Here is a 25,563-nt window from a genome sequence, read left to right as displayed (position 1 = left end):
TCTAACCAGGAACTAGCAGAATGAAACCCTTATTTGTTCAAAAATGAAACTGAAAAGAATGGCTTCAGTCTGAAGCAGGGCATCTTAGCAGTTTTTGATTGTGGCCCCTAAGACATGCCAATAGTCCTCATGGACCACTGGTCTCCGCTTTATGACTATATAAGTACTGTTGGGTATGGATGATTCATAATAGCATTTTTAGAAAATTGTCAGTAATACAAATCACAACATGCTACATAGTAAAGCAAACAACCTAAAACAAATGAAAACCAAAAGCGATGAAGTCTAACAGTTTATAATGAAAAAGAAACAGTAACTGAAAACTACAGATAACTTAAAACAAATCCTAATGGCATATCATTACAGAATTCCTCCCGAAAATGGTGGGAACCCGAATCATCTGCACTTGTGCTTGTGCAGTAAGAGTGTGACTGCACCATTAGTTACATGGATACCAGGCTTTTTGGAGAAACAGTGAACTAGAATGTTCGGTAAATTCTATTAATGCATTATTTTATGATTATTCCATTTGTAACCTTTTAAAATAATGTAGTATGTTATTATTAAGCAATATCTAGTCGCAGGTGAAAATGGAAGTCTGTGCAATTATGTGTTATTTGCCCATAAGAATCAAAGAAAGGACCTCCATTTGTGCATCAAGCCTCAGCCACTAGGAGCCCTTTGCCAAGGACAGCCTATATGTGGAGAATCACTGCTCTAGTAAAATTGCCCAACAGTAAATGCTTTTCACAGTATGCAGGGCTTTACTAACTGTGACATTAACACTCTAGAAATAATCAAGTCATCCACAGGAATCAGAGAGTATCTACAAATACGAGTACAATAATGTTTACAATGGACATCTCACATGTCTGCATATACCATGGTGAAGAGAAACATCATGTCACACTGTACTATAGCCGTTGTCCAGATGGGTTAAGTCAAAATGCAGAGAATGTGGTTATTATAAACAACTGTTGGGTCAGAGATGGCTTTTTAGTCACTAAACTTTAGTTTTATTTCAGTTTCATTGATCCTGAAATAATGCAGCTAAGTCAGGTAGCAATTAGACAAACCAACCTTTATGACTGCAGATACATTTAATTATAAATGTTTATATCCTAACAATATAGCATACTTTGCATCATAATGAAAATAATAGCTGTCTTCCCTAATAGATGGTAAAACATTACTCATAGTAGAAATGGCTTTATTCATCTAAAAATGTGAAATATGGAGCCAGACTGGTTGCACTTGTGTTTCAAGTCTGCTGTTTTCTAGCTGTGTGACAAGTGAGGTAAACTCTGTGTTTCAGTTCTGCAAAATAGAAATAATAATAGTAGCAACCTCACAAGGTCAATTTGAGGATTCAGTGAGATAATGTGTATAAATTCTTAGTATAGGAACTTAGTAAGCAATCAATCAATGTCGGCTACTATTAGTAGCAGCAGTTGCAATATTATTATTAGTTAATATATATTCCATAGCACTTAGATTGAGCTTTACAGATGGTTGACACTACTAGAATTGCTGTAGAGTTTCTGTTAAATTATATGGGTTTTTCTGAGGGGCAAGACAGTATGCTATGAGGCCGACTGCTAATTTTCAAATCCCAGCTCTATCACTTATTATTTATTTAATCCATGGGCCTCAGCTTCCTAATCTATGAAATGGGAATAACGCCAAAATCTTTTTCACAGGGCTGTTATGAGGATGAAATGAGTTAAGACTTGTAAATTACCTAGAAGCATGTCTGTTGCATAATGTTCATCTACTTGTAAAATTAAAAAAATGTCTTTTAACAGCTCCCCACCTCCTTTTTCCAGGAGTTCCACCAAAAATACCTTCACAAGTTGATGAGGATGGCTAAAAGTATTTATTAGACGTAAAACAACAACTGAGTGTTTGCTTTTATATCCTAAATAACAAAGACAAACCACATAAATGTTGGAGTGTTAGGAAAAGATTATCCAGATTTTGGAGCACCTGCTCGATATCTGTTTTAAATAAGCCATCTAAAATCACATTAATCAGTTTATGGAAGTATACATGCAGGTTGCCTGGATCCATAATCAAATTTTACCTGTTTTGGCATCTCAGCACATAGATTTAAAATAAGTTATTATTTTGTTTATGGATTTTTTTAGCAGCTTTAATGTGAGAGCAAGTTGTCATATGTATATCTTATTAAGGAAAAAAAACCCTGAATCTAATCATTCTTTATTTAAAGGCTTTTATCACTACATTTAAATTTCTGTCTGTCTCTCTCTCTCTCTCTCACACACACATATACACACTGCTGCCTGCTTTTTCTTCCTCTGCTCTCAAAGTCAGATGAGGGCTTTGGCAGCTAACGACTCCTATATTTTCAGACAGAGAATCAGTGAGTAGGTAAAATAAAGTTATAGTCTTTTGAAAAATACCACAACATGCTTGGCTGACAGGTATATTGTGACCTCCATAATGAGATGGCAGTGATAGGAAGAAAGCAAGAACAAGCTGGGACTGAATCTCTGAGCTGGAGTAGAGGAGGTGGGGTGGGGGCTGAGGGAGAGCTAATCCTGTTGCCCTAATGGCACCTGTGAAGCAGAGAAGTCTTGTAAATCACCCTGATTAAAGGTGCAAACTGGGACATGCTTTGATAAGAAGCCCAACATGGTAAGTGTAAGTCACAAGGTGTTTCCAATACTCTAAAATGGGTGGGTAGCCAGAGGTAGATTCCACATGGCCTGTCTTCTGTAGCAGTAAACCAAGCCAGATGCTCCTTGGCAGAGGTGCCAGTAAGGGCAGGGTTCCAATCGTTGGAGTGCAATGGAATGTTAATCGATAAAGCAAAGCAGGATTTAGTAATATGGACTAGATAAACATGACAAGGTATTCAGAGTCCAAGGGCTCTCTTCACAGGCACATGGGACACTGAACCTATGGTAATAAGTTCCTGGCAACTTCCACTATGCATACACTCCAACTGAAGGCCTGTTTGTGTTGGGCAGGACATGGAGGTGGCTGTCTGCAGGCTGAGGACATCAAATGAGAGAGCCTGAGAAAGGCGGTGAAGTTCTTGTCACATTCAGTCAATCATTTATTTGTCTCATGTTTACTGAGCATTTATAAGATACAATACCTATATTCCGCATTGAAATATAGTGGGGAACAAGATGGAAAAACTTCCCTTTCTTGTCATGAACATAGACATGCCCTCCCTACTATGTACAAAGGAGAAAGACACCACGCATATAGTCACATAAATGAGTATATAATCATAAATCAAAAAAGGTTTTGAAGAAAATATAGAGGGTGCTAAGAGGCTATAATAGGAGAAGCTGATTGAGTTTAGAGGGTAGTGATCAGGCAAAGCCCCTCTGTAATTTCAGGTTTAGATGGGAGTCAGCCGGGGGGGGAAAGGCATGAAAGCAGTTTCAGTACTGGGCACAGCATGTCAAAAAAGGAAAGAGGTAGCAAAGACTGGTGGATGATCAGGGTAGTCAGGACATAGTAAGTGAGTGCCTGTTAGACAAGTTTAAGAAAAAAATATATATACTGGAATAATACATAGAACTAATAAAAAACTGTATATTTTATGATACCATAAACTTCTCAATCTTCTTTATTATTATATACACATTTCTGCCAAAACTGCTAAGAGGAATGAGTCAAACAGTGAGATCAAACTGTATTTGCTTTGCTTTGTGTATTTTTATTGGGCTGCTTTCCAAAATAGACCAATGGGGATTATAATCTAGGTCTGCTTATGGGGAACCTCTCTTCTCCACCCCTCCCCAACCCCCATCACATAGACTACATTTTTTTGGTAAATTATTTGCAAGGTATTTAATGTTGATATAATCCTACTATTAAATTCAACTAGATTTTGTCTAAATGTAAAATCAGACCACAGGGAGCTAGTATATCACAGCAGAGATAGCAGCCTACGACACTCAGGACTCAAATCTTTAGAGTCCTCTTCCACTTAAGCCCTAGTTCATTAAAAATGGCTGTGTTATCCAAAGGAATAATTAGTAAGAATGATTAGTGGTTCCTCATGAAAGTGATTAAATATTGATATTGATCTTGTGTTTCCAGGCAATTTAACGAAAGGAAAAATCCTTTAATTTTTAAATAGGTGTGCATAAACATTAAAAAACCAAGAATTCCTGTGAAATATAAAAAGCAATACTTTAAGCATATGTTGTTTTGCCTCCAAGGTCCAGACAATTTTAACTACAATGATCTATAGTCTCAGCAATAGATTATGCCAAATAACTACTTGTGCTTTATAACAGCAGCAGATCTGTATGTTTTCCTGAACTTAATGAAAAATAGTAACACAGAGCAAAAGAGAAATCTGGGTACAAGTCAATCCAGATACTGAAAATGTTATTAAAATCAACATATGAAGGCACATGTTTCTTAAAGTGAAGCTTTTTTCAAAATGCATGCAATTGGTCGTTAAAGCATAAATTCATTTGTGTAAGGAATGCCTTCCATGCACAGAAAAGCAGGGTAGAGTGTGCAAACACCACTGAAGTAGGTGATCTGGGATCTCTAGTCCTTACTCTCACACTTTTTGGCAACACAGCTTTGGGTAAATAAATCATTTAACCTTTCTGAGTTTTGCCATTTGCCAATGTGGTTATTGTGAAAGTTGAAAGATGTAACAAATGTGGAAGCTCTCTTGATAACTGTGAAGGTACTAAATTAGTGCTAGCCTTATAAGGTCCTCAGGGGAACTGAGAGCCTCATGAAAACACCACTAATACAGGTTTTGTTTTTTTGAACATTGGTTAGGCGTGCACTTTGGGGCTAACAATTATTTAGCTTCTTTTAAACCTGAGAATAGAGTTAGAAGTGTCAAGCCTACTAATCCTAGAGTCAGTGTTACATGAGAAGACTTCCCCCTCCCCAACAATTAACAATATTCCTTACTATACCCTGTTCCATTGTCAAAAAGTAGTTGGAATAAATATCACCTTCTTACAGACTCAGGTAACATAAAAGTAGGAGTCAAAAGTAGACTGATACCTTTCTTAGAATAAACTTCTAGAAGTGAAGTTACTACACCTGGTTCTTGATACATATAACTAAATAATGCCCTTCAGAAAAGTGGTAACAGTTTATACTCCTCTACAATATTCAATATTCAGGATATTCTTGATTATCAGTTTGATTCACCTTTTACTATCTTCCATAAATTAATAGCTCAAAATCCACAATATTCATCTATTTGCCTTCCTCAAACAGTATACTGCTATCCAGATGTGCTTGACAGGATGGCAAAGGCTGAGTGTTTAAATGTGCTTTCAATGGCTTACTGCTCCTCTTAGGATAAATCTAAACTCTTTAATAGTTTACATGCTCTGGGTGAAGTGGCCTCTTCTTCCTTTTCCAGCCCTGGGAAGTTCCCTCTTAAACAGACCAGCTGTCTCATGTTTAGGTCTTTGTTCGGACAACATTACTTAGGACTGGAGCACCAGATTCTATAGGGAACTCAATATTCAGATGGAATTTCTGACTAGTGACAGCAAAAGTGACCCCCTTCATACAGCTGAGAGTACTGATTTCAGACTGACTACAAATGGCTGTGGAAAATATCATCACTGGATTTGTCAGTCACTTAGGGGAGGAGGTTTTCATATGGGCACTATTCTCTTAGAGAGGAAGAGGCTGGGGGGTGGGTAGAGAAGGAGCAGCTAGAAGTGCTAATTGCTCTCTTTAACCCAGATGAATGAAAAGAATTTTTCTATACTCTGGTTTTATGAGAGAGCTCTAGAGGAAGTAAGCAGATGATTTAAAAGACTGGCTCGGAAAAGTAACTCAAGTATAAGTTATTAAATCTCTCACATTTTGTATCCCTAGATGGTATACCTTCCACTGCATTGACAGATTGAAATTTTTTGATACTCTGACCACCAAGCACAGTTGTTCACATTACTTTAGAACTTGTAATGCATGTTTTTTAAGGGTTCCTAGTAAGAAGCCATAGTTCATTCCATTGGCATGATAAATTCCCTTTTCAACAAAATGGCATACAATGGGTTGATTTCATCAACTGAATGTTCTGGCTAACAAGATTCTCAGCCTCCATACTGTCACTGTCCTAGTTTCTTATCATCTGCCTGGCCTGGGCGTAATGGCTCTGACTTTGGCCTCCTACCTCTTCCCCAGTACTCTGCAACAGAGAGATCCAACAAGCCAATCTCATCATTTGAATCCCCAGCTCAAAGTTCTTCAGTAGTTTTTTTTTTTTTTGATCACTGCAATAATGAGCCTAAGTATTTTCCTATAAAACTCCTGATCTAAGCCCTGCCTACCTCTCTAGGCCCATCTACCACCCCATCCTCATGTGTTTTCCCTCTATTTTGAATGAATTGGTAATTCTGAGCAACATGAAGTCCCTGGAACGTACCATATTCTCACACATTTGTGGTACACTTCCATATACTTTCCCCCCCAAATACTGCTACTTATCTTTCACTCTTCACTCAAATACTCCCCATTCTAAGCTTCTTCTCACTTCCCCAGAAAGCTAAGGCCCTCCTCTCCCATGTTCCTCCTATACTTCTTGCACCTACCCATCACAACAATCAATTTACATTGGAGCTCTTGGCGTGTCTTTCTCTCCATATGCTAACTATGTGTTCTCATTTTTACCTCAAGCATCGTGCTCCAAGTCTAGGAAGAGATGCTCATGAATATATTAAAAATTCTATTTTTAATGTTGAATTTTATAGCTATCCACCTAATATTTATTATTATAGATGATTAACCAGCTAATTATTATTCTCCATCAATTCTGAGCATGTTATTTCATTAAAAAATCAAACCTGCTACAACATATGCATTCACTGAATATATGAACTGAAGAATAAATCAATAAGCCATCAAGATTTTTAAAGGCATTCCTAAACTTAGGATCTTTTATGAAAATCTGGCAATAGGATAAAGATAAGTAATCTGGAATCTACCCAAAAGAGTCATTTGCCAGGCTCCCAATAAAAATTATAGCACAGAGTCTTTGGAATTTTACTTACATGGTACAGTGTGGTCTCCGGCACAGGCGTGCCCATGATGTCTTGTCTCAATGCATCCATTTGCAAACTAGGTAGTAATGAATAGTGAGTCGGGCTATTACTCTTATCACTCTTCTTTTTAGACTTCTTCCCTGTGTCTTTTTTGCTGTTTCTCTGAAACATGTATTCTTCTTGAGCAATTTTTTCATTGCTCATATATCGGAGTAGAGAGTTTTCTATATAAAAAGAGATGAATACACGAATGTAAATATGCAAATATTCCAAATTTACCACTCTTTCCTAATTGTGCTATTAGATTTCATTTCAGAAATGTAACTTAATTTAATTTATAAAATACCTATGTAGTAAAAATACAGAGCATCTTAATAATTTGGGATCACAGGGCAATAAGAAATATCCCACAGATTATTTCTACAAGCTTTATCTCTGGACCAACTATATGAGAATCACTGCAAAACTTGAATTAGAAGTTCTGGTGTGTGCGGCTTATAAAAGTTCTAAGAAGTTTCCCCAGAGGGATTCAGCTAAAAAGTGATGACAAACACTGACCTATAAAAGACTAGCATCCTTGCAGAAGTTAAAGCCCACAGTTTGAACCAAAGGTCAGGAAACTTAGTTCATAGAATCTCTGCTTAAACTGATAGCATTCACTGAATAGCCAGCACTTAGGACTTCATAAGGCATTTCCCCCCAAGTTATCACTATTATATGAAGTCCCAAAATAGTGACTCAGCAATGGCATATGATCTATGTTTCTCTTTTCATTGTTTTCTTGATTAATTCTGTAACACAAATGAAGTTAGAAAACTAAAGTTTGGAAAATGGAATGAATACATAGATGTAAAGGAATCTGTCAATGTTCCTGTATTTGCCAACATTTTCTGAAATGCTCACTCCATGAAATAAGTGTTAATTAAGTAGACTAACGAAGCAGATATTCATGCTTGCTTATCCCTGTGTGGTAAATTCTGTACACTGGCTAGAAGTTAACAGGCAAATTGGTTAGCTAAATTATGAAGGAAGCTTAGTGAGCTGAGGTCCTATGAATAGTTTTTTGCTTGGTTTTATTTTTCATCTACAACTTTATGGCTCTCTGTTTCAGAAAGCTGAAGTAGCCCACCATAGCCACAGCAGGTCGAATCCCATTTAGTAGTGAGTCTTTCAGTGGCTCTTTTTACTGCTCACCTCAATAGCAGGATAAGTGAACATAAAAACTTACTTTTGGTAGATACTTCAAGTGTAGCCCACCCCCAAGTAAGAAGATAACCCTGAACAGCAAACAGAAGAGAAAAAAAAGCAAAGCGTTTTTTTTTTTTTTCCATTTCTATATGGTTTTCATTAGAGTCACTGGCCAAGTTTCCATTAACTTTACTCATGGACATCAATACTCATTTTAAGATTGTACTCCTACAAATGTAGTGAGGTTGCATTGCGGACCAATGGGGACTGATCACAAACTTCCTATTCACCGAACTTAATTCTTAGATGCAGTTTCACACTTCTGACCTTGTTTTCCAAATAGTGACTTTCACATAACAATCAGATATTTATTTTTTTACACTGTACTTATCTACCCTGAATCCCTTAAGAGACATTCAGAGAAGATATCTATTTAATAATATATCAAGACAGTCAAATGTTGTTCTGAGTTGGTTTGGGTGTATCATAAAGTCAGTGAGAGAATGAAGTTTTCCCCTGAAGCCATGACAACCTATTTAACGAACATTTAAATTTGCTTTTTGTTCCAACAACCCAGCCTACACTGAAATTCTAGAACACTTACCTCTTCTACTATCTCTCTTCATCTTATTTGGATCTTCATAGTCCCCCACCCAATTATATTCCACTGGCATAGATATAGGTCGTAGCTTGCCTAAACACAGAGAACAAAATTCACATCATTGTTTTTCTTCCCCATGTCCGCTCATACTTAACACTGATTTTTAGCTGCAGTCTGCAAAACACACTCACTCATATGCAACGTTACGGTTGGCATTTGTGTAGATGAAAAATGTGTGTTTTGAGCCAGAAGGTGAAACTGCCTGTGGCAATTGGCCAGGTGATAATGCAATCTTAAGGCATCCTTTCATAAATAATAAAGAACAGCCTAGGTTTGCTCTCTTAGGAGCCCCAGACTTTAAGGATATGGTCCTTTACAAAGAGTATCACATTTTAGGGATTTTTACTTTCTCTTCAGTCACTGGATCTCTGTCTTATTCCCCAGTGCCCACACGTCTACATCTTGATAGCCATTCTCCACGATACTAGCCCCTTGTGTTTAACCTGCCTGCAAGGACGTTAACCCACTGTGGCATGCTGGAAGGCTACAATGTGAACTTCCCATCCTCACTGCCTCCTAACTCCTATCATAATAAATACCTTTTGGATATACCACCATGCTTTAGCAATATGGCCAGCATCCCTTTTATGGCCTATAGCTGGGTCTGCCCCCAAGCATCTCTTGCTATTGTGAACAAGTCTGGTTTCCAGATCCAAGGAATCACTGCTTTGGCCTGTCCTGTTTCCCTCTGTGTTCTTACTAAATAGCATTTTACTTTAGCAAGCAGAACTCATGGCATAGACTTCAAGGATAACTTTTTGGTGAGGCTGCAGTATATTATTTTTGATCAACTTGAAATTCTTGAAACACAAAAGAGTCAAAGAAAAGCATACAAAAGTTTAAAAAGGATATCTAGCACAATGCCTGGCATATAATAACCGCTGAATACATTTTAAATGAATGAAAAGCCAAAACTCATACGGGACTGGATCATAATAATGATTGATTATGATGCTCTTGGTAATAGTACTAACACTTACATATCATTTACCATATGCCAAATACTGTCTAAGGGTTTTGTTTAATCCTTGTAACTGTGAGAAATATATTATCATTACCCTCATTTTACCAGATGAAGAAACTGAGACAGGTTATGTAACTGGCCCAATGACACACAGTTGGGGTTGAAACCCAGGCACTTAAACACCACTTCTGCCCATAATTCTTGATGACTTCAATATTCACTCTCCAATATTCTGGTCTCTCAGTTTCTTGAGGTTCTCTCCTTCCATCCATTCCTGTGGTCATATGCTCAACCTGTCAACTGCAAAGGCTGTAATCCCTTCTAGAATCCCACTTTTCAACTACCACCTCAACTACCACCTACCAACTGGCACCTATTTCTAGTGCCATCCTCACAGTATTCCAAGTCCAAAAATCCTCCTCCTTAATCTACTGATGTTCCCACCTTCCAGCACCTCTTGGTCACTGTATATCCTCTTCATTTCCCTCCTTTCCCAGCTAAATTTCACGACCAATTACTATGATCAGTCCATGTATTTAAAAAAATTCTTTTAGAATACTCCTAATTCTGTTCCTAAGGAAAAGGTTACCTTATGGATTTTATATTATGTACAGTGACAGTTTACCTAGTATATTTTGCTAAGCTCTTTGAAAGTCTGAAGATGAACTAAATATGATAAAATTATTAATGAGCCAATAAATGTAGTGTTTATTTAAATGTGGCTTCCTTTCAAGGTGTGCAAACACCTTTATAAATAATCACAATTCCAAAATTCTGAGTAGATCTTTGCACTTTTACAAAGGGAGAGCTTTGGGAGAGCGGATGCAGGTCAATATATCCTGCCTTCCCAGGGTTGAGTAAAGCTTTCAAGAAATATTTAGTTTTGTCATGTCTATTCAACTGCCTGACAGAATCAATCCTCCAGACTTTCAATGTTCTGATTTCTGTATTTTCAAAACTCCTACAACTTATTTCTTTAGAATCTGTTTTTTAAAATAAACTCCATCTCAGCACGTGCACACTGAAACTGAAGCAATTAACAGCCCTAACCCTGTTTCTACATCCCACCAAGAAAATCCTTTGGAAAGTAACAATCCAATAAATAAACAGTTGTTTTTCTTGCTCTATATGTTATTATATGTACATATAAAGTAGTTTGATACTTTTCAAAGAATTGATTGGTTATTTGGAGTCAAATATATATGCACAAGAACAAGAAGAAATATATTCACATATAGAATATGAAATACGTAATTGTATTCGTTGTATTTTGGGTCATCTCCGAGATTCTCAAGGAACTAAGTCATTGAGGCATGAGGCCTTTGATATGTCTGGTTATATTATTAACCATAAGGAAAAATTTTCAGAGGATTAAACACTGACTTTCTGGTGACTTATTAGTAGAGTATGTTGTATATTGCTAAGGTAAAATTGAGAAAAAGGTATTGAATTAAACAAAAAACTGAGATAAAAATCTTAATTAACATTCACTTCTGGAGGACATCAGGGCTTTTGCTTTTAGTAGTTATAAAGCTATGAATTTATCAATGCAAGGAAAAATAATTATTTTAAAAAGTATTATTTGTTTAGTTATAAGAAATAATGTTACTTATAAGTATTACTCCTTTCATAAATGTTTTAATTGTGTTGAAAAATTGAAAGAGACTTAATAAAACAGAATGAGGTAACACTCATATAAACAGCAGTCCTTGGCAAATTAAAAAAAGACAATGGCTTAAATAATTTCTAATTCCAAATACAGAGATCTTGAATTGCAGCATGGAAATGTTTGCCACTGCCTACGTCTAGCAGGACTTTAATTTCACAAAACAGCAAAGTTCAAATGGAAAAAGAACTTTATGGTTTATTGCTGCAGTATGGTTAAAAAAAGAGTACTATAAGCATTATTGTTTGATTTAAATCAAATTTACACTATTATGAATATATATAAAGTGTTTTTACATTTGTAATGACTTTTGAAGGCTTTTTAAACACATTTGACTCATTCCTTATGGAAATGTACATATACTAATAATAAATCTCTGAAAGACAATCTGAAAAATGTTAAGACATCTCTTTAGGTAGTAACACTTGTATTTACTAATTCATGATAAAAATTAATAACAATAGTCAAGAATATAGTAAAAAAGAGCCCATTCAAAAATCCTGCTGGCCACTTCCTCTTAATTTTATTCCTCCAACCATAAATCATTTATTAATTGTAGAGTACATTTGACACCCTATTATAAGCCTTGTGATATCTCTGTGCTAGTGTCTCACAGTTAAACTATTTTGTTACCTGGCTTTTCATATCTGTTGCACATCTGGAGCTTTCTTTCTAAGTTGGGTTTTCATAGAGGCAAGTATTATGCACTGCCTTTCTTACTGTATTCCAATAAATATAGAGTTAAAAGATAACTAATTTTGATTTTGTTTGCATTTTTATTCTGAAATTGATGGCAAGTGGTTTTTTTATTATGACTATATATAGCTGTAATTAAACATAAATAGAACACTAAATATAATTTTAGGAATACTGACAATGATGGGCGCTTGGATGGCTCAGTTGGTTAAGCATCCAAACTCTTGGTTTCAGCTTGGCTTATGGTCTCGAGGTTGTGAGATCGAGCCCACATCAGGCTCCATGCTCAATGTAGAGTCTGCTTGAGATTCTCTTCCCCTCTTTTCCTCCCCCTACTTGTGTCCTCTCTCTCTAAAATACATAAAATTAAATAAATAAAATCTTAAAAAAAGAATACTGACAATGATGGAGTACTTTATAATGATCTAAAGTACTTATTTTAAAATGAAATTGCTATGTTTTAATTTTACTGTACAGAATTGCTTGGAAATAAACTGGCATTTCCCTTAGATAATAAAGCATATATTTGGTGCTATTGCAAATGCTCCAATGCCCTTTGGTGGAGCTAATTGCTCACTCTTCTGGTATTTTTCATAGTGTTTTTGGTATATATGCATTATTATATGTTATTATATTATATCTGTCTGTTAAAAGTTTTTCTACTTTTTGGTAGAAATTAGGTCTTAGGTATCTTTGTTATGAGTGCCTCTGGCAAAGACACTGACCCAGAGCAGGTATTGATTAAAAATTTTTTTGAGTGCTTGAATGGAATGATGCTGGACATTAGGGATACCCCCAAATTACTGGGCCGTTTGCTGAATCTGAGTCCCTCTTACTTACTTAAAGGCATCTCCTGTGCAATGCTCACTTATTTCTCCTGCAGCATCGATTCTTCCCTTACTACCCAATGATTCCAACTAGCAAATAAACATGCTGTAATTTCTTCAATCTTTAAAAAACAAAAACACCACCTCTCTTCACCAGCAAACTGCCACTCAGCTACCACTTCATTTCTCTGCTCTCCATTACAGAAAAACTCCTAGAATATAAAACTCATTTATATTCTCTGTTTCTAATTCCTTTCCTTTTTTTTCTAGCTTTATTAAGGTATGATTGACAAATAAAAATATTATATATTAAAGTTGTACAACATGACTTTTTAAGGTGTGCAATGTGATGACATAATACACATATACACTGTAAAATGATGACTACAATCCAGTTAACACATCCTTCAGGTCACATGGTTACCATCTGTATGTGTGTATATGTGTGGTGAGAATAGTTGAGACCTGTTCTCAAATTTCAAATATAAAATGGAAAACAGTATTGAGGTTCCTCAAAAACAACACAGAGCTACCATATGATCCAGCAACCCTACTTCTGGGTACATATCCAAAGAAAATGAAATTAGTATCTCAAAGATACTGTATCTTTGATCCCATATTCACTGTAGCATTATTCATAATAGCTAAGACAGGGAAATAATCTAAGTGTCCATTAATGGATGAGTGGATAAAGAAAATATGGTATATGTATACAACAGAGTAATATTCAGCCATAAAAAGATAGAAATGCTAAAATTGTGATGATGGATGAATCTGAAGGACATTATGCTAAATGCAATAAGCCAGACACAGAAAGACAAATAGTGTAGGATCTCACTTTTATGTGGAATCGCCTCCTCTTTCTTTCTTGAACCTTCTCTGATTAGGCTCTTGCCCTCAAACTATACCAAAATTGCTATCGTCAAGGTCACTCGCACCTTCATGTTGCTAAATCCAATAGACAATTCTTAGATCCTCTGACTTTTCTGACTTATTTGTAGCATCTGACACAGAGGATTACTCCCTTCTTTGAAACATTTCCTTTATCTGGCACCCAGGATTGTCCTCCTCTGGTTTGCCTCTCCTCTTCTCATGCTAAATTCGCATACACTCTTGAGAGCTAAGCAAAAATGTCATTTCTTCAGGGATGCTCTTCTTGACCTTTTACTCTAGGTTGGGTTTCTATGTATTTATTCTCATTTTCTGTATAGTTTTTCCTCATAGTGTGCCATTTATAGTCAAATAAATATTCATTAAATTAGTTGCTTCAATTCAGCCTCTCTTCTAGAATGTAAATTTCACCAAGAAAATTTCTCTGTTTACTGTGTTATCTCCAGCGCATAGTACAGTGCCTTAAACACAGTCACTGTTCAATACTTAGTGACTGGTTATTTGTTAAGAAAGTAAACAGGGGACCTTCCTCACACATATAGTTTCTTTCTCCTTCCTTCCTGTCAACTTTTCCTTCCCCTCCCCCTCATTTTTCCTTCCCATCCCTTCCCTTTCTCGCTTCCTTTTAATGTAGGATGTCAACCTTACCAACCTCCTTCATTTCTAACAAACTAAGCCTTAGAGAGCAGTTTGGTAATCACGTTAGAACTAGGCGTCCTGCTTCCTGATATGCAGAAACATTCCCATGTTAGACTACCCATGAAGTCTGTTGAAATACTACCGAATTGCTGCCTTCTTCAATTTTATTTACCCCCCTTCTTAATTCCGTCCTCAGACATGCTAAAATCATTAAATTTTAGGGTGATAAGCAGCATCTGAGAAGCAATCTTGTCTCTTACAGTTGCCAAAGAGTCGAAAAAAGACTTTAGAGAAATTTCTACTGAAGTCTGACATACCCTTTAACGCTCACCAAAAAAAAAAAAAAAAAAGCTTTCTCTAGTCTAAGGAGAAAAAATATATACATACGCACACACATATACACATCTGTTCTGAATATTTTAGCCAATATTTTGATGAAAATGAGTGTAGTAAGGAATGTTAAGCTACAAGCATGCCACATATACCCATCAAACTCCCCCCATACCAGACAGAAAAATTACTTTCAGATGGTTGACTGCATTTCTAGGAAAACATCCCGAGGTAATTTAAGGTAGACAATCACACATTTAAAGAGGAATAAAACGGAACTGAATGGAAAGTCAGTAATTTTTTAAGAATAAAGGCAACATATCTGGATCTAATAAAATAAGTAAAAACAGGCACTTTGATCTTTAGGGCCATATTTTTTAAATTTCATTTTTAGATAAAAGAGCTTGGGAAAAAGTTGGATCGTAAACATTTCAATGTGATGATTATTTAAATATTGGCTTTAAGGCCTTAAATAATCAAAATCAAATAGAAACCCAATTATTACTAACTTGAGCTCTTCTCAGTTTCATTAATGGAGAACAAAAACAAAATCTAATTTCAAAGAATAAGCTACATCTTGTTTGTAAATTTTCCTATTGCTTTCTAAAAGTGATCTAGACTTTAAATTGGGAGTAATGTAAAAATTATTGTAGAAAATTTTTAACCGTATCAAAAATTATATGGAACTTTTAAGACTTGTTTTCAAGGCCTATTATATTTTGAAGCAGATTACCTTTTGTAAGCATTCTACCAAGAGAACAACTGGGCCGTACACATTAGAGTTTGGAAAGACAGGTTTTTATATGTTGAAATGTCTGCCACTGTGCATAGAGTTACTTCTTCTACATTAGAGGGGTGTGAGGACTGGGAAAGATTCAGATGGTTTAGTGTTTAAGCGACAAAAGACTTCTGGGTCCTTCTCTGAAGGCTCTGGTGGGTAAAAAAATGAGCTATGCTAAAATACTATTGCCCCATGCTGTGCTCAGCATTAATACAGTTGTGGACAAGAAAAATGACATGAGTATGTAAATATTATTGGTTAAAAATATTCCATTTTCAAGTTAAACAACTACAAATTAAAGCCCTCTCTTTTATTTTTTCTGTAGTTTCAAGTTTTTGTTTAAAATCCAGTTAGTTAACATACAGTGTAATATTAGTCACATTTTACAAAAAATTTTAGTAAAGCAGTGTCTTGAAAATCTTATCAACATATGGAAGAGAGTCCTCTTTTCTCACGAAGAGTGAAAAAGACAATGATTAAGACCATCAATTGAAGACTCTCTTTTGAAATAAACAGAATGACATCTTGTAATAACTTTATTCCTTTCACATATTTTTCCTTTGGGAATACACAAGTCATTAAAACTAGCAAGAAAGGTAGAGATGAAAAACTGAAAAGACACACCAAAGTTAATTCCTCAGGATTTCATCAGTAGTCAGTGTTGGAGTCAGTTCAGGAATATACTTTTAACTTCCTATCCCAGTGCTCTCTTTGCTACATCAGATTGCCTTGGTGACAAATTCAAGACCATTGCATTACACAAAAATCCAATTCTTTTATCTTCAAAAACAATTTAGTGACATGTATGAATATTGCTTTTGTTTAAGTGTCCTCCCAGCCAGTTTGCTACTCTTGCAAAAAGTTCTTAGAAGTTATGTGAAGTACTAATAGATGATTGGAAAATAAACTGTGGATGTAGCTTTGTATTTCCTATCCATCATCTTTTTTTTAATTTATTTTTTATTGGTGCTCAATTTACTAACATACAGAATAACCCCCAGTGCCCGTCACCCATTCACTCCCACCCCCCGCCCTTCTCCCCTTCTACCACCCCTAGTTCGTTTCCCAGAGTTAGCAGTCTTTACGTTCTGTCTCCCTTTCTGATATTTCCCACACATTTCTTCTCCCTTCCCTTATATTCCCTTTCACTATTATTTATATTCCCCAAATGAATGAGAACATATAATGTTTGTCCTTCTCCGACTGACTTACTTCCCTCAGCATAATACCCTCCAGTTCCATCCACCTATCCATCATCTTAACCAAGATGGAAAAAACATTGCTTTGACATGATGTGTCAACTTATAAGCTTACTTATAAAATAATGCTAGGTTATCACATGTATACTTTTAAATGATTGTATACTGTCTTAATTTTTTGTTCTAATATCTCTAGTCATTAAATAATCAATGTACAATCTTTAGTTATCTCTTCTTTAACAGAACTCTTTGTAATATTTGACATTTTCTACCCTCCCTTCTCCCCCCGCCCCAGGGATCTATTTCCTCCATGATTTCTGGCAAATTGTTTTGCAGTGATACCATTAATTCTACAAGGAGCCTGGAGGATAGAACACCATGCACTGATCTTTCCAGTTAGTATTTATTACTTGAGTTTGGACTTTTTATCGCAAATAAGATTTATTCTATAAAATGGCTTTTCTGCAAGATAGAAATGAAAACAACATTCAGCAAGCCGTCTGCTTGGGTATGCTTTGACCTAAGAGTAGACGCTTTTCCAGGTTGCCTGCAGTTAAACATCTGGCTCTTGATTTTGGCTCAGGTCATGATCTCAGGGTTGTGAGATGGAGCCCTGCATCAGGCTCTGCACTAGGCATGGAGCCTACTTAAGATTCTTTCTTTTCCCACTCCTCTCCTTTCTCCCCTTCTCAAAAGAAAAAAGAAATAGAATAGAGGCCTTTCAAAATGCTTATCTATTAAGTTAGAGGTTTGGAACTTAAAACACAAACTTTTATCATTGGTATGAATCTTTAAGAGGAGCTGCAAAAGTCTATTTTAGCATTTTCCAAAATATATTCCATCAAACATGAGTTCCATTGAGAGGTTAATAAGTATTTTGTGACCAAAACTGAAAAAGATACAATGTACAAATACATTCAGGAAACAATAAGCTAACCCAAATTCAAGAAGACCTTCAAAGCCTTTAGTATGCTAATGTGCACTTATTAATCGCCAAGAAGGGGATAAAATATTCAGAGCTTCCCAATCTTATTTAACCAGATAACTTCTTTCTTTTAAAAACATACTTTTTCAGAACTAGACATCTGAAGAACATATTTGGGAAAATGATGGATTCTTAATCCACAATGTGATGTGAAAGCTCACACTAACCACTCTTAAATTTTACCTAGCTGCCATTTATTATATTTTTTCCATATGGAAAAATGCATTTTGATTTCAACTAGGGACAATGGGTCCTCTCCTGCTCCAGGGAATACCATGATTAGGTTTTCTATTGTAGAGCAGACACAACATTATATTACTTCTGCCCAGAGACTGTGTTGTGACTAAATGTAGGTCTCTCCTTGCAGGGCAATAATTTCAGAGATTCTTTGAATTAAAAAAAAGGCAATTGGCCCAGTGTCATACAAGGGCTCTTTGATTTTCTACTCACATATACCTGCTTCCATATTAAATCTGTGTGCAGTTGATTCTTCTTAAGTTAGTTAAGGGTTTCTCAATAGCAGAACTCTTGACATTGTGGATTGGATTATTCTTTATAGCTGGGAGCTGTTCTGTTCTTTGTAGGATGTGTACTAGCATCCTAGGCCTCTACCCAGTAGATGCCAGTAGCATTTCCACCTCTGGTTATGACAACTATAAATGTTCCCCCAAATTGTAAATCTTCCCTGGAGGGCAATACTGACCCCAGTTGAGAATCACTGACTTAGGCTGTTTCTACTCTTGGCTTCCCATTTTGTCTTTAAGGGAATCACTATTTCATCTAGTTCATATCTTTCTGTTGATGAATTCATTTTAAGATTGACTTCTTTCCTCTGACAGTTGCATCAGTTTTGTTGACTTGGGTTTGCTAATCTTTCCATTTTACCCAAATACTGATACTCTGGAACTTGGTTAAGAGTTCCTTTTCCTTAATCTTACTATTTTATCCATCGCCTAGCACTTTAATTTGTTCAGGATGATTGTTTTCTTGCCTGGTTTTATTTTTTTTTTTTTGAGAGTCTCCAAGTATTTTATTTATATATTATTTTTGTTCTTCTTTTCTTCCCCTAGCAATTAATCTTAAACCTAAAAAGATCCAAACTGTTTTCAGAATTCTGACGCTGTGAGGTTCTACTCAGGCCCTTCTGTCCAGAATATGAGCTAGTGGTTTCCACAATGGAACTTAAAAGAAGATTTGGATCAGGGCAGTTTTTAGCGTTATTACCTATTTGAATGCTCTTCCTTCTGGTTTTCAAAACCAAACCAAAAGAAATGGACCAATTCTATTCATATTTCTTTTAATTGCTATGATTTAAGTGGCTGGTTATTGGGTAGGTAAAGGGACCAAAACAAGGAAATACTTTCGGCCCCTTTGACCTTTATTAAATCCCTCCATAGGGAGAGGATAAGTGTTAATTTTATCCACAGGCACTTGACAATCTTTGGGACATTTTCATTTATAACCAGGAATAATTCGTTATACCATTTGGACACTATTTCTTGAGTACTTTCCATGTGGCAAGAATAGCCCTAAGTGCCAGACATACATTATCTCATTTAACCCTTATAGAAACACCACAAGTAATATTGCCATTCCATTTTACAGACAAGGAAACAAAAACAGGGGTGCCTGGGTGGCTCAGTGGTTGAGCATCTGCCTTTGGCTCAGGGCGTGATCCCGGAGTCCTAGGATCGAGTCCCACATCGGGCTCCCCACAGGGAGCCTGCTTCTCCCTCTGCCTATGTCTCTGCCTCTCTGTGTCTCTCATGAATAAATAAATACAATCTTTAAAAAAAAGGCAACAAAAACATAGTGAGGTAAGGCTCAAGTTCAAGGTCAATCAGTTATTAAAGGCCAACCTGTGACACCAAACTCAGATCTGACTTCAAAACACATGCTCTGCTATTTCTATAAGTAAAATCACACAAATTAGGGAAGAGTGCCTTCCCTCATTGCTTACTCTGATATTTACATTAGGAACAGACAAGTTTCTATTTCTCTAAAAATATTGCTGAACTACTTTTCTATCCATTATTACATGGTCCCTTATCACCATCAGTTTGATGTTCAAAATTATTTTGTGAAGCTAATCAACACGCAGTCTTTATGAACCGTACAAATTAAGTCCAAAGGTAGAATTCCTGTGACTATAGTATACGTCTCATATTTCTACATTTTTGATTCAATAATTTCTAATACTGTGGTTAGTTCTGGTTTGGAAGTGGTACATTTTACTTGAACAAAGACATTTTGTGTGGTTAGTATCTCAATTTCTTTTCTTTCTAAAAGCATAGCTGATGAATGACAGCTGAACTTTTACCTGATTAGGAAGACAATTTACATTTAAAAATCATAGGAAGGAGAGAAGTATTCCAAAATAAAAAAGTATGACTGTATCATGTATACGTGATGCTTTAAGAAATGTTTTGAATAATGTTATTAATTATAATTTAACTGGCCAAAAAGTAGAATGAGATTATAAGACAAAGACGATGTTGCAGTGTGATAAGAGACTCTGGAGCCTACAGATAATTTCCTCTCCTCACAGTGATAGAGTAGTTCATAGTGTCATTGCCCATAGGTTCTTCACCATGCTGTTTGAAGTCATTTCAAGCCATTTGCTATTCATGTGGATAGATGGGACATGGTAGTTTTCTCTTGTCCCAGCTACTCGAGGGGAAAATGTTAGGTATAATGTTATGGAAATTAATTTTCTTCAATGCACAATGTATACAAATAACATGTGGAACATTTCTAAAATAACAGCTTTGCCCTCATTCACGTGTTTTTTGTGAGGTTCTGGATTCTCAATAAATTGGAAAAGGTCTGGATTCTTTCAAACATATACTATTATGTGATATTATTGTAAAAATATGTGTTCCTCCTATTCTTATAAAATATGAGCACTCAACAGCCACAAAAGGACTCAGCCAACTGTGTCCACCTTTTAGCAGGTTTCTATGCATAGAAATGTGGTATGCTGGAATAGCAAGGGCAAAGAGTCTGTGAACAGCGAAAGGGAAAGTTGATGGGGAATATGGCCATTCTGAAAAGTTGCCAAGCAACTGATTTCATCAAATTTGAACCTTTACCTTTGAAGTATGAGCATATGAGACCAAATAGTTAAAGTGATTTAATGCTGTCCTCTTTCCCCTCTTCTAATTTTCACATTTATTTTTAAAAAAACTGAATCGTCTATTCACCCCATCTAATTCTTCAAAGAATTTAAATGGCTGATATTATTACTATTTACATGTTGAGATCTTTATTTTCTTTTGTTTTTTTCCCCCAGCTGTATTGAGGTATTCTATGAATTGTATATATTTAAGGTATACAATGTGATTATTTGATATATAGAGAATTATGAAATGAGGACCACAATCAAACTATTTTAACACATCCATCACCTCACAGAGTTACCTTGTTTTCTGTGAGATGAGAATACTTAATATGTATTCTCTTAACAACACTAAAGTTTATGCAACAGTGACAACAATGGAAATAAATACCTAGCACATACTGGGCACTTTCCAGGCAACTTGCAATGTGTTGTCATGAAATTCTTACAAAAAGTCTGTAAGACAGGTGTTATCTTCATTTAACAAGGGAGAAAATTGAGACCAACATCCCCAAACTCACACTAGATAAAAGACAGGATTACCATGTAGGGTTGATGCCACAGCCAGTGCATCAACCCTACATGGCCAGCAGCCAGAAGCATTGATCTAGGCTGCTTCCTCCACTGTATCTGTGTTTCCAGAAATTCGTCTCATCTATCTTTTTAGGAAAGTAAAACCCATTTTATGTTCTTGGATTTTAAAAGTACATAACTCATTATTGCTAATTTTACCCCTCAATTTAGCTACCTTTTCCTAAGGTCTGTCAGGGCCATGGCTATGTAAAAACATGTTCAGTTTATTGACAATAAATACAGAAATATACAAGAACACACAAAATCAGACCTACTTCTGCTTGCCTGAAATCAAATGCTTGAATTTGCAAAGAGTGATACAATTTCTGGAAATTATTTCTCTACAATTTAGCAAGTTACTGTCATCACATTTAATTAGCTAGTACCATTGGTAGAGTCCCTGGGTATTTAATCCCAGCTCTACCACTTACTAGTTGAGTAAGTTATTTAACCCATCAGTAAAACAAGGATTCTATGAGCACCCACTTCATTGAATTGTTGCAAGGATTAAATGGGTCCATGCCTTTGAAATGCTTAGCACAGTGCCTGGCATATACAAAAGCTAACAGGTATTATTGACTTATTTCTAGAAGGGCCATCTGCTGTCTGTCCATATTACACTTTTCTGATAGATTCGGGCAAGTAATTGTTCTTCTCTTAACTCATTCTTAGCAACAACTAGTGGGTCTATGATATTAAATGAGAACCTTTGTTAAAAAATGTATTTTAAAGTCCACAGTTAGGATATTTTCGGGTATTTTTCTTTATATGTTTGTTTCTTTGCCATTGTGTCCAATGACAGAGCTTCCCTAAATATTTTTGTCTTATGTATCTAACTCTAAAATATGAATGTACTAAGATAGTATGATAAGTATATACATATTTAACCAAAAGCACATAATAAGAACTGAATCATGTTTCTCCTTTGCTTCTCAAAATCCTATCTATACTCTTACAATCTTAACTCTAAACCTCTTTGAAAAAAAAAAAGGTAATCTGGGGAGTTAATAGTAGAGAATGGTGGCTAAGCTCATATACAAGATAAGGTTATTTGTGACTACGAAGTAAGTTGAGCACTGTAAGCATAAAGGACTTATTCACTACATTTTAAGGCAACACACAAGTGCTAACATGTTAAATTACTGTCATTTCTAGAAAATATGAAACATGAACATTTTTGTACTTTAGGCTTTTTTATAATATGCTTCAACAGAATCATGTATTTTTGTCATTATTTATTTATTTAATGATTTATTTATCTGTGAGAGACAGAGAGAGAGAGAGAGAGAGCAAGAGGGGGAGAGGGGAAGAGGGAAATGGAGAAGCAGACTCCCCACTGAGCCTGGAGCCTGATGCAGGGCTTGATCCTAGGACCCTGAGATCATGACCTGAGATGAAACCATGAGTCAGACACTTAACTGACTGAGCCACCCAGGTGCCCCTATTATCATTATTTTTTAAATCCAAGAAAATACTGTCACACTTGGAAGTCTATGTAATGGGACCACTTTATAGATTAAATAAAAAAAAGTCATTGATAATTGCTTATCAAGTTTTGGGATAATTTGTATTGGGACCTTTCAGGTCTAGGCTGAGAGATTTTACACTAACCCCCAGATCTCAGACCTAGGTTTGGGGATAACTAATATTTAGAAACCCTAGGGGATGACTATTTATCATTTAAAACTCCTCATAAATGTCACTTTTTTAATGTGACTTCCCAAGAAGACTCTGGGGTTTCAGCTCCCAGCCTACTGTACTACTCTGTTCACATACTCCTACTTACCTAAAATTATTACAATGCATCTCTTTGTTTCTTCCCTCTTGGTTATGATTGCCTTCTAAGGAAAATTTATGTTTTATTCACCTTTGAGTCTACAATGACTGGATGACTTTATGTACACAACAAATATTAACTGAATGAATTAAGAAGTGAATTAATCTTTGGGAAAATTAAGGACACAAATTAATGTGTGTGACAGGCAGAATTTATTACTTATGATCTGATTTTAAAAAGGTTTTAATACATTAACTCACTGGTTACCTGGCACAACCTACAGGCTGTGCTAGAAAATCTTCACTGAAGTATCTGTAAGTATCTATTTCCACTGATGGTTCAGATCATATTTCATGTTCAAAAGTTATAAAAACAAACAACCTTCTAGGATCAAAAGTAAAATAACTTTTTATTTTTTAAAAGATTTTATTTATTTATTCATGAGAGAGAGATAGAGATAGAGATAGAGATATATATATATATATAGAGAGAGAGAGAGGCAGAGACACAGGCAGAGGGAGAAGCAGGCTCCATGCAGGGAGCCTGACATGGGACTCGATCCCTGGTCTCCAGGATCATGCCCTGGGCTGAAGGTGGCGCTAAACCACTGAGCCACCTGGGCTGCCCAGTAAAAGAACTTTTTAAAAAACTTCCTATCCCTCTTTTAAGCATATATATATATATATTTCTTTTCTCCTAAGTTGCTTATAAAAATCTATCATATCGGGAGCCTGGGTGGTGCAGTCAGTTAAGTGTCCTCCTCCTGGTTTCAGCTCAGGTGGTGATCTCAGAGTCCTGAGACTGAGCCCCGAGTCAGGCTCCCCGCTCAGCACAGTCTTTTGGAAACTCTTCCTCTCCCTCTGCCCCTCCCCTTGGTGCTCTATCTCTTGCTCTTACTCTCTTTCTCAAATAAATAAATAAATCTTAAAAAATATATCTATAGGATATCTACACTTTCTAAAATTTAGACAGTCTTCTATTTTATTGGGAGAGATAGGATTTGTGGAACATGATGACACTAGGTGGTTTAAAACTGTAGTCTGAAGGGACTAACAATTCATAGCCATTCAAGTAAGAACCAAGTAAACATTCTTTATACAGTTATTGGTAATCTACTTCATCTGGTGACTATGATTTCCCCTTAAACATCCTTATCTACTTAAAAATAAGTAAAAGCAGCCAAAAATTCTAAGAGATAAAAAAGAGTTGATATACATTACTGCCTATCCAACACTAGGCAGTCAATAAGTATTTGGAATGAATGAGTAAAAATAAAGATTTACGTGATAAAGCAGGGGTAGGAATAACAAGGATGGCAGGCTTCTATACTGCTCTGTACTGCAGACATTTATATTATAATGGGGGAAAAAGCAAATGTGCAAGTACCTTCAAATTATGACAGTTTAAAAAAAGTGCCAGCAGAATAGATTAACTGAGGAGCTATGTTAAAAAAAATCATTACTTATTATTATGATAAAAATGCACATGTACAGAGAATAACACAAGGTAAGCTAAGTATGGTTCCTATTCTTTAGGACCATTTTGGGCAAATCTTCTCATACATATTCTCATAATTATTACCAAAAAGCTGTAAGGAAATAAGGCACATGTAATACGGTACATGATGACCAGTCATTTGGGACCACAGGAGGGAGACATATGGCCATGGTGGACAAGGAAGGGGGGCAAGTGAAAAAAAAAAAGCTAAAAGCAACTGTCTGTCCTGCTCAGCTCCCACTGATCATCAGTACTAATTATCAAGGATCATGTCTTTCCCCTTCTCTATGCTCCTCACTAAAATGATTAGTTAGAAAACTGGAAAAGGAGGAGCATAGAGTTCCAATTAAATCCATTCATTCTTGCAATGGGATCATACCTTTCCTACTTTAACTTTAGGCAAATTAATCTGTAAATCTTCGTATACAATGTATAAATTTAAAGTATTTGTGACTGGGTTACTCTCTTGGTCATACATGGAAAAACAGAAGTCAGAGATGAAAAGTCCTAGGGATGTGGTAACTCTAAGGCCATCTCTGATTTAAATACAATGTGTGTTTCCTATTTAGAATTCACTTCCACTCAAATTTTCCAACTTCTTAAAAACACAAAAATTGAGGTGAGATTTCCTTCAGAAAGTTTATCTGAAGTTTTTTTTAATCCCTAAGGAATAAGGAGTTAATTTTATACAAGTCAAGTTAATAGGAAGCATTCATCTTTCTTTAAAAAAGGAAAAGTGAATTATTCCA

The 25,563-nt window shown here is 35.8% G+C and overlaps 1 protein-coding gene and 1 long non-coding RNA gene across 7 annotated transcripts in view; one reads left to right on the top strand and one right to left on the bottom strand.

Annotated features, from left to right (window-relative positions):
* CNKSR2 (connector enhancer of kinase suppressor of Ras 2) overlaps positions 1–25,563 on the bottom strand; it is a 277,577-nt gene that overhangs the window by 77,424 nt on the left and 174,590 nt on the right. For 3 of the 5 annotated variants that reach the window (XM_025438372.3, XM_025438399.3, XM_025438385.3), the window contains 2 exons: positions 8,815–8,904; positions 7,032–7,246 (listed from right to left, as the gene is read on the bottom strand). In XM_025438372.3, coding sequence (XP_025294157.1) covers positions 7,032–7,246; positions 8,815–8,904 — 305 coding nt within the window. The remainder of the gene's footprint in view (positions 1–7,031; positions 7,247–8,814; positions 8,905–25,563) is intronic. The other 2 variants (XM_025438375.3, XM_025438392.3) reach the window with 1 other exon arrangement.
* The window catches only part of LOC112654108 (uncharacterized), a 127,701-nt gene that overhangs the window by 75,155 nt on the left and 26,983 nt on the right, over positions 1–25,563 (top strand). The window lies entirely within an intron of this gene.

This window comes from Canis lupus, chromosome X (assembly GCF_003254725.2).
Source record: "Canis lupus dingo isolate Sandy chromosome X, ASM325472v2, whole genome shotgun sequence".
NCBI lineage: Eukaryota > Metazoa > Chordata > Mammalia > Carnivora > Canidae > Canis > Canis lupus.
This window is presented reverse-complemented; position numbering and strand designations above follow the sequence as displayed.